At 47.7% G+C, this 10,000-nt stretch overlaps 1 protein-coding gene across 1 annotated transcript in view; it reads right to left on the bottom strand.

Moving 5' to 3' along the window:
• Positions 1–10,000, bottom strand: part of LOC126574995 (zinc finger protein rotund-like) — a 24,535-nt gene that overhangs the window by 6,070 nt on the left and 8,465 nt on the right. The window contains exon 4 of the mRNA XM_050235464.1: positions 9,797–10,000. This exon is cut by the window's right edge and continues 120 nt beyond it. Within this exon, the coding sequence (XP_050091421.1) occupies positions 9,797–10,000 (204 nt within the window). The remainder of the gene's footprint in view (positions 1–9,796) is intronic.

Below are 10,000 nucleotides of genomic sequence, written 5' to 3'. Positions count from 1 at the left end.
CGCAAAACGCGCGTCGAGTTTAGCGCGCGATTTGTGCACCGGCCCAGGAGCACCCAATCAACCATTCCCTCCGACGACGGAGGGAAAGGTTGACTGATGGTTGCGACCAAAGCGCGAACCAGCAACTCCGAGACTGAAGCCGCCGAATGCCGCCGCTCTCGCCTTCCATTCCCGGCGGAATCCTCTTGTTGCGATTTCTACAACATTTTTTGTCGTCCGTTCACCGTTCCATTCCTCCATCGCCTCAAACCCATTCGATGATGATGACATTTCGGTTCCGGCCGCGTTCCGATGTTTGTTTGGGTTTTGTTTTCCACCCCCAGCGGTGTGCTCCGGTTGCGATCTGCGTTTTATTTTTTACTCCCCCTTCCCTCCATAGCCACGGTGGAGTGGTTCGATGGCGGGATCCATCGTTTTGTATGTTTGCTTCCTCCACGTCTCGTCCTCTCGCACTGCACATTGCGCTGTCGTTGGCTCCGCGCGAGACGTAAACTGAGGAAGGATTTTCTTTTATGTCCTCGCGCACGCACACCAAAGGTTCTTCACTGGCCACACTCCTTTTCTGGGTCCAGGATATTGGAGCTTAAGTATCCGTTTGTTTTTCTTTTCCTTTTCGTTTAGCTGCTTCTTCTCCGTGTCCGCGGCGACTATCTGGCACACGTTGCGACTCCTTCGGAATTGGTGCGAGAAGATACCCAAATGCCGAAGTGCTGCAGAAGACCGTTGGACTCCCGATCGGACCACCGCTTCGACTCATCACCGGCACCGTCGGTTCGCGCGTTCCATTGTTGCATCCAGCGGTGCGTGGCACAAACAAAACAAAAAGTGGTAAAACACAACCCAAGGACAACACTCACGGATGGCGAGACAACACTCAGATGATGCCGACACAAATAATAATCGTTTGACTCACATTTGCGCTTCACTTCGTCACTTCGCTCGCCTCACTCATCCGACACAAAACAGATCGCACCAAACAATCGCACTAGCACGACAACAACAGATGGGGTGGGTTTGCGGGGTTGATGTCGCGATGCCACGATCCCACCCGTGCTGACTGGCTATGGAGTGCGCGAGATCTGTGCGAGTAAAAACTCCGCGAGATTTTTATGCGTAGCGTGGCGCACTGCTGCTGCCGCCGCTGTGTTACTCATTAGAATGTAAAAACTCGACTGGATTTTTTGTCCGAAAAGTCCGGCCTGTGTTTGAGAATATGCGCCTGGGTTCCTGGGTTCGGAATGGCGACGGAGGAACCCAGACTCTTCCGCCAGTCCTTGCGAGCCGTCCCGCCCGGTCGCAACGCAACGCAACGCGCGGATCCAACCACCCACCAGGCCCCGCCACCCAGCCAGCAGAGCAGTGCGCGCGATCCGGAGAAGCAGCCGAGGCCGAAACCGGCCGAACGCCCGGCTACACACCACCACCTCCATCACCGTCGACTGGTGGCGGTTGTGGCTTTGCATCCTCTCTCTTTTTTTTTTTGCCGCCAATAGACACGCGTCACGGGGCAAGGGGATGAAGGAGTGAGGGGGGGGGGGGGTGAGGGTAGTTAGCCCGAGAGGGGATGGGAAAGCCGCGGGGCCGCTCAAGACAGGTGGCAACGGTCGTCCTGCTGCTGCTGCTGCTGCTGCTGCCGTTGATGATGATGATGATGATACGATTGGGCGTTTGTGGCCAGAGCAGGACGGAAATGGGGTGCACGAACGGAGGAATACACCTTCTCTCTCTCCCTCTCTCTCACTTTCGCGCAATAGGAGGTTGAAAGGGTGACGGGGAGAGAAGAAGAAAAAATGGTGTGCAAATTTTTAACCCTGTCCCGGAGTGGTACTGACCAACCACCCACCCACCAAGCGAGACGATGACACGATCTGCGCTGCCTCTGTGCTGCTGGAGGATACCAAACTCGACGCTCAGTTCGCAGGACGAAGCAGCGTGTGCAACATGAAACCTGGAGCATGGTGGAGGTGCTGTACCGTATTCCGTAAGGGTTGTTTCGCACGAAACCGGTAGAAACGGTGCGAAAGGATAATGAAAAAAAAACGAAGAAAGCGATACCGAACCGAAGCTCCGCAGCCACCGAACCGATCCTCCTAGAGATCGTTCAATTAGTGCACCAAGGAGGTGCTTGTGTCTTTTAGAGTCTCCTGGAAAACCATTTTTTTTAATTATTGGTTCATTTTATGTTATTGATGCTATTTAATTGATTCCGGACGAGTCCTCTATCGTATGTTAATACATAAGGGCTAACCCCTTATCGGTATTGTTTTGAAACATATGTTTCTCATAACTGAACTAATTTTTACTACGGAAGCTTTAGCGCTTGTTAAAACTACAGAATGTTGTGTTGACAAGCACCAACCGTCGAATTTACTCGCCTGGTTTACTAAAGTGAGGAACCTTTTGTCTGGTACTGAAACACTGACTGTAGCTTTCACGTAAACGTTTATTTTGATATGAGATCTGAAAACGATTACTTAAAACGAAACAAAACGTATTTCCAATCATCAGCTAAAATCATCAGTTAATCAGTCTTTTGCATGTAAAATAGCTGTTAAGCCGACATGGAACATAAGCCAACATGATGTGCAATCGATGCAAGTAATGTTATCGAGAATGTAGACAAATAAGGTAAGCACAGTTGCTCATAAAACGGCAATCGATAGAATAAGAATCTGGGTGTATGCTACCGTTTGGTTGCCAATACTTTTCCACGCAACACCCATCAGCAGGACCGTAATGAGTAGAAATTAAAAAAAGGAAGACGCACCAGGAACACGAAATGAGTGGTCAGAGTGAGATAGCGAAAAAAAGAATGCTCCACCGATGAGGAGGAGGTGGAGGAAAAGGATGCCCCATCTCGGTGTGTCGGTTCGGATGGAGAAAAGCGAGCAAGAAAAATTGGTCGCGTCCTCCGCTCCTGGCTCACCGACCCTCGGGAGGGCGTCGCGGGTGGGTGGTGGACAGAAAAAAATCCAGATTTTTGCATGTGTTGCACTTTGGAGGTGGAGGCCGGAGTGGAGTTTCCTATGTATCTGCCGTGGATCTCTCTCTTTCTCTTTCCGTATGTTTGTGTCCTTGATCAATGTGTAGGTGTAGAGAGCATTCCTTGCATGGCCTTGCACTACCACCTTTCCAGCGCCAGCTGGAAGGATATCGCGGCCGTCGTCGTCGTCGTCGTCATCGGTGTGGCCCCCCCGTGTCCTTACATACATATACCAACTCCCCTTACAAACACAAACACGCGAATCGGGGAAAAAATGTGGATGCTAGCGAAAAAATCTGCTGTCCAGCACCCTCCACCCACCAGCCCACAGCACGTGGGAGGGAAAGAGAAGGGGAAAGAAAAAGTGACAGAGAGAGGCGCATTTTTTCCCCAGTTTTGCGTAGATTTTTTATCCTTTCGCGGCCCCTCACGTGTCCCCCACCTCGGGAGGGGTGAACGTTACGCAGCCAAATTTAAAAATTCTCTCCTTCCTTTTCTCTCTCTCTCTCGCTCTCTCTCTCTCTCTCTCTCTCTCTATCTCGCTCTGTGTTAGGTTTCCTGGTTTTTTTAGGACTTCTTTTGACCGCTCGCTGCCGCCAATTCTGTTGGTCCTTTTTCCTTCCGAGAGACCAGGAGCAGCCTTGCTTGGATGCTCAGTCTCGGTGAGCTTGTTTCGCGTGGTTGCTGTGAGGACGATGATGATGATGATGATGATCGACCAGGAGGTTGGCATGAGAGGGGGATGGTTGGGAGTTTCCTGTCCGTTCGTTCGTTCGTCCGTCGGTCGGTCCGGTGCGATTGCGGCACAATGGAATAAAAAGAACATTAGCGTACATAGCGTGCGCCCTCCGTGGACTACCCCGTTCCTCGGCTGTTTTGGTGACGATGACAGAGAGATGGGAGAGAGAGAGAAAGCATGGAAGGGTGTAGAGGAAGGGTGTCAGTTCTTTTTTCGCCTGTGTGTGCGTGCAATTTTTAAAAATGCTTCTCCAAGGTAGAGCAAAAGCGAGAGAGCTGAACGTGCGAGCGAAAGACACACTAAACCCGTTCAGTATTGGCCCCAAACCGTGGTGGTTGGCGCTCTAGAGCTAACCTCGTCCCCGATGAGTCCCGACGAGACGAGTGCGTAGCGCGCGTTCATCAGCGCCGAAACCGAAACCAAGAAGCAGCACATGGACACACCACGATCAGAACTGGAAGGGGTATGGTGGTGGAAGGGAAGGAATGGGAGTAGCAAAAAATGATGCAGCATAAAAAGAAAAAACACACTTTCCCGGAACCGAACCGTCCGGCTGGACGGGATTCCTGGCAGCTAGCCGCGGGAACCGAACCTGCACCAACACAGATAACCACCACCACCACCACCACAGAGGTCCTCGGCCGACGTCCTTTCTTCGTTTATCTTTCTTTTCATTTTGTCTGTTAGGCGCGCCACCCCATAAAGGACTCGCGCGATGCGTTTCGATGCGTCTCCATCGCTGGGCAACGGGGATACCGGTGGTGCGGTTTGGGATATTGATTGCTCGGGAGGGCTTCTGCGAATGGCCATCTACCTACAGCGGCCTGGATGGTGGCATCGCGAACCGAGCTGACTGGCTGGCTGGCAACTGTTTATTTCGTTTCGTTTGTTTTTTTTTCCGTCGTTTTGTCCAACACAAGGGAAGGGCAAGGACAAAGCAATCGGGTTTTGAACTCCGGACAGAGGAACATTTGGATGCGCTTGGGATGGTTGGCCGACGGTGGCGCATTTGGAATTTCAGGTTTATCATTGTTTTGACAGCGACATTGAGTGATAAGCGCATGTATCTTTTGCATTACTTCCTTACCGATGAAAGTAAGGACATGCGTTCATGATTTTGATTGATTATCGATAGTATTAGTCGATGGAATTGGCGAATAATTCACTTTGTATAAATAAAGTAAAAAATTCCATAATTGAAACTGGTAATAAGCGAACAGCTTCTCAATTTTGTGAAATTGGCTTAGTTAGTAGGCTACTTTATCATAAATTGCTGTATAATTCCCATGTTCTGACACATCGCACATCATTTTGATCGATAAATGTCATTTTGATCGATAAATCAATTACCGGTTTGGAGTGTCCGGTCCAAAACATCTCTCCTTTACCAACAATGGTGGACCAAAATGGTAGACTAGCTTCGTTACCAACAATGCGTTTCGACTGAGTCCGATAGCTACACAAAGAAAACGTGGACTACAAATGAAGCTGAGCCCTTTTCTGGCATCCTCTAACGGCACATGCTGGCACATCTACACGCGTCCATGTGCGTTGTATCCTCAAAGACCACATGCAAATGCCTTCAGTCCGGTTTCATTCGAGGAAAATCCAATTTTTGCCAACAGACCGCTGCGGTACTGGCTGGAGGCTGGGTAGGCGGTAAGAAGGATAGGCGCGATGGTTTCAGCAGCAGCTGCAGCAGCAGCTGCTGATGCTACTCCCGGGCCAGATGATGATTATCAGGAACATCATCGTTCGGCTCGATTCGATTCGATTCGATTCCATCCGAAACACGATGGCAACATCCAATCTGCACCTGGAAGGAACGTGAAACGCACCGCAAACGCAACATCCACTATCCCTGGACACCCCCAGGACAGCTCAGTTGTCGTAGGCAAATCTCTTGTATCCTTTCAATGGATTTTTGGGGAAGGTGGTGGATTGATTAAATGATAGGAAATGTGAAGTCCACCAGTATGGGAGGAGTTAGACCCTCTGTTTCGGTTTCCTGTTAGGGGAAATGACGAAATGAGAGATTCGCACAAACTGTTCATGGGTTGTTCCGGAACATTCCCTGGATAAAGGACAAGTCGGAGATCCTATGATGCCGCCAGAAGGTGCATAATTGCGCAGCAAACGGAGCCAAACGAGCCAATGGACATGGAAAGAAAGGATAGAAGTCAAGAATTTGCGCGATGAGCCTTTGGGTGGCTTGGCTTTTCCTAGCATTTCCGGCGGCAAATGTTCAACCAATACCAGGAAGTTCGAGTTTATTTGCTACCCCGATAAATGCCAAAAAATGCATAAAAGCCTCCCTTTTTGAGGACCACTATGTCATCAGTTTTGTTTTAATTTCGCCCAACTGCCAGCTTCATTTGACTGTGGCATGTAAAACGCGCCGCGTATAGTAAAAAAAAACGGATTCCGCCGCCGCCGCTTAATGAATGAGAAAGTTTTGTTCCTCGTTGCAAAATAATTGAACCCCGCGTTAGGGCCGCGCGTTGTCGCCGTTGCGCCGCTGGATTGGATGAACTTCCGGCGTCGTTAGGCAAGTTGTCACACTTTCTGTCTGCTTCTCGCACTCACTCACTCGCTTCCTTCCTCCCTCCGACCCCTTTCTTGATCAGCCCGGAACGCCGAATGGAGCGGACATTGTTCTATGGCCGTGTTTTCATTCGCGTTCCTGGGTGGCATGGAAATGGAAAAGTTTCGTCCACCACTCGGCGACGGGGTCACGGTGAAGTGTGATGTCCAGTGGAGGGGTGTCCGTTGGAAGTGATTTTTAACTATAAAAGCGCTAAGCTCGAGTGGAGCGTTCTTTTTTTCCTTTTTGTTACCCTTTTTGCTCCCTCAATTTGAGTGCCTGCATAAGGTATGCGATTGAGTCGCGAGGTATTTAGATGCGAGAAGGGAGCACGAGCAGCAATAGGAGAGTTGCAAGTTGAGTTGCGGGATCACCTTAGGACGTTATTTGTTAAATTTGTTCGAAACATTCTCAGTTGTTTCAACGTATAATACAATCTGCAGCATCTGCAGTATAAGTGATAGTTCGATGTGAAATGAAATTATTTCATATCTACTACACTCATATACGAACTCAAATGCATTGCAAATCTCGTGTTGCCAGTTGTTAACGATAAACTTGCATTCATGTTTCGACAGCTTAACGAATGAACTGCTACAGTAACTGTAATTCGAACTGTGCAACATACACCTTTTGAGCGTTCAGCTTTCGCAAAAGCCTCATCAGCGTGTTGTTGGTAGGTAAGAAGAAAGGATAGCGCACGTGGCCAGTACCGTGGCGTTGCAAACAAAGTTAAAAAGGTAAACCGAGTTTACCGGGACCGGGTTTAATTATTTTTTGATTGAAAGCTCTCCGTCCCATTTTCCGAACTTTCCCGGAACGTGGCCTGGCTGGGGGAAGGAGTTGAGAAATTGTTGATTCCGTTGAGTGCGAACTTTCGAAGTCGATTTTTCTTACACTCGCGTTGCCTCAATGTTTGCTGCAGCAACGATCCACATCAGCTACACCCTCCTTTCGGGTTGGAGTTTTGGAGCAAATTTTTGACTCAGCCCCTTCGCGGGTGAAGGTGCGATGACCGCTGGAGATGTAAAATGCAGGGTGCCTGGTTTCTTCAAAACTCCTCTCAATTCCAGCCAGCCACAGGTCCACTTCACGGGCGCTTTGTTTTCGCCCCAAGAGCAGACTCTCGAAACAGTTTGCGTACGAACGAAACAACAACAAAAAAACAAAAAACAAGTCAAAAGTCCGATAAGAAAATGGCGGCGGGCAGTTTGGGTAGAAGATCTTGAAAACAATTTCCAAAAGGGGAAATAGGAGTGCGAGTAATGGCGAAGATAAAGCAACCAACGCGCAGCGGAAGTGGGGTGCTGGGTGGGCAAATTGAAAAGTAAAGAAAAGAAAAGAATGTAGTCCAATTGGAAGAAGGAAGTCGCGTAAGGCACGGTGTGATAATGAAAGGAGTGAGATAAAAGAACCTGGACCCCTGAAGCTGACCGGTGCCGGAGGTATGGCACCAGGGACGGTGGACCTCGAGCCCGGGACCTTAGAAAGTAAGATGTTGAAGCGAAGGAGTCCATATTTCGTTTCCTTTCATTAGCTTGATTGAGTGTTTGTAATTAGTTGATAATGAGTTTCTTTTTCCCGGCGAGTCCGCGTTTTGCCTTTTGGACCGGACACCACTTTAGGCAGCGGGAACGTCATCAGCAGCAGCAGCAGCAGCGAAAGGGCGCCTCTAGTATCTGCGTAACGTCTAGTATTTGCGTGGCCGGATCGACGAAGATGGTGACCGCTTCCGCTGGGGTGTGTTTCGAAGAAGGTGGAACCTACTTTTGCCTTTTGCATGACGGACACGTGGTCCATCCTCCATGAAAGCAAGAAGTGACTTCTTGCTGTTCCAGGGATGTTGAATTTTAATTCGTAGTCTCGTACACGCGTACCATAAATAAAAAAAAAACTTACAGCATTAAGATCAATTCTATCTGCAATGCTCTTTGATAATGCTGCTCTCTTGAGTAATTGAATCAATTAAACCGTATCCGTTTGGCAGTCAATCAATGCAAGTGAAACCGAATAGATTAATCTCTAGTTGCAACGCAAAATAGTAACAGTACAAGATTTAGCCCAAATTGAAGAGATATTGATTGTAAATCAAGAGATTGTGAAATGAAACGAAAGTGTTATCTATTTCACATCTCTACACGAGTCCATCCGTGTCCGTCAGTACACGCAAAGGAGTAGAATAATAATTCAGTCCGGCTTTTATATTATCTTAGTAGAATTAGTTCATTAATGGTACATTAATATTTTCAAAATCCAATAAGACTTTTATACTGCAAAGCTTTTTATGTCTTTAGCCGTGGTTTTGGCGTAAAATTTCTTTGTTTGAATCGATTGATTGTTCCTGAGTGTTGTGGATGTATTTATTAGCATGGTTCTTTGTAGAGCGAGTGGACATACTACCATGATCAAAAATAAACCGGAATTTTGAATTTATTCCTCGCGGGCTTATCAATTTTGAATTCTGTTTTTTTTATTAAGTTGACGGCTCTGTTACTGATGTACATGCCAAGTTTCAGCTTGCCAGCTCTTCATTTACGTTTACAGCAGAGATTTGTTTGCATTGAATTTTTACGTCATGGCGATTTTTAAAATGGATTCAAAACATAAACAACGCTAAAAATTAAATTGAGTGTTCCGACACATTAAAAATGATACAAAAGTGTTATGGTGACAATACTCTATCAAAAACACAGGTGTACCAGTGGCATGAACGCTTTAAAAGTGGTCGTGAGGCTGTTGAGGACGATTGTCGTCCTGGAAGGCCATTGACATCCAAAACTGACGAAAACGTCGATGAAATCCGAAAATTGTTGATCGAAAAGCGCAAATTGACGATAAGGGAGATAGCTGAGACCACCAACATATCATTTGAATCAATCCGCAAAAAAAAACCTGCCTTGGTGGGGTCACAACTCGTGGATTCTCCATGACGATAATGCGCCATCTCATAATGCGTTGATTTTTCGAGAGTTTCTCGTCAAAAACAACACCAATACCATTCAACAACCGGCCAATTAATGTGATATCGTATCATGTGGCTTCTGCCTATTCAATTAACTCAATAAACCACCACCAGGAACTCGTTTTGAGAGTGTGGAGACGATAAAGCAAAATCGCCGGAGGCACTAAAGACTATAACAAAAACTGAGTTCCAGAAAAGTTTTGAGGAGTGGATCAAGCGCTGGCACAAGTGCATTGCATCCGACGGGGACTACTTTGAAGGGGACAATTTGAATTTTGAAGAAAAAACAAGTACTTTTCTTTTTATGACCAAATTCCGGTTTATTTTTGATCATGGTAGTAAGTTTCTTTTTGAATGTTTCCACAAAGGGTTTCTCCATAAATTAATTATTTTCTATCGTTTCGCGTTCTACCGTTCTTCGCGATGCTAATAGGCGACACGGAAAACTCCGTTTAATATTTAGTAACCAAGTCGGGAATGTATCCTTAAAGTTTGTTTGCCTTGTATACAATATTTATAGGACCCTACCTGCGGGCACATTTTGCACTGATACTTCCTTCCGGTACCGTTGGGCAGCCCGGTTGGACCGATTTTGGTGGCGTTGATTGGCTGCGGCACGACCAGTAGCGCGGTCGCCGGATTGCTTGGCCCGTGGCCACCAACATGGCCACCGCCCGGTGAGTTACTCGTCGAGGATCCGCGGGCACCGTACAGTTGGCTCATCTGGGCCGC

Source organism: Anopheles aquasalis, chromosome 2 (genome assembly GCF_943734665.1).
Source record: "Anopheles aquasalis chromosome 2, idAnoAquaMG_Q_19, whole genome shotgun sequence".
NCBI lineage: Eukaryota > Metazoa > Arthropoda > Insecta > Diptera > Culicidae > Anopheles > Anopheles aquasalis.
This window is presented reverse-complemented; position numbering and strand designations above follow the sequence as displayed.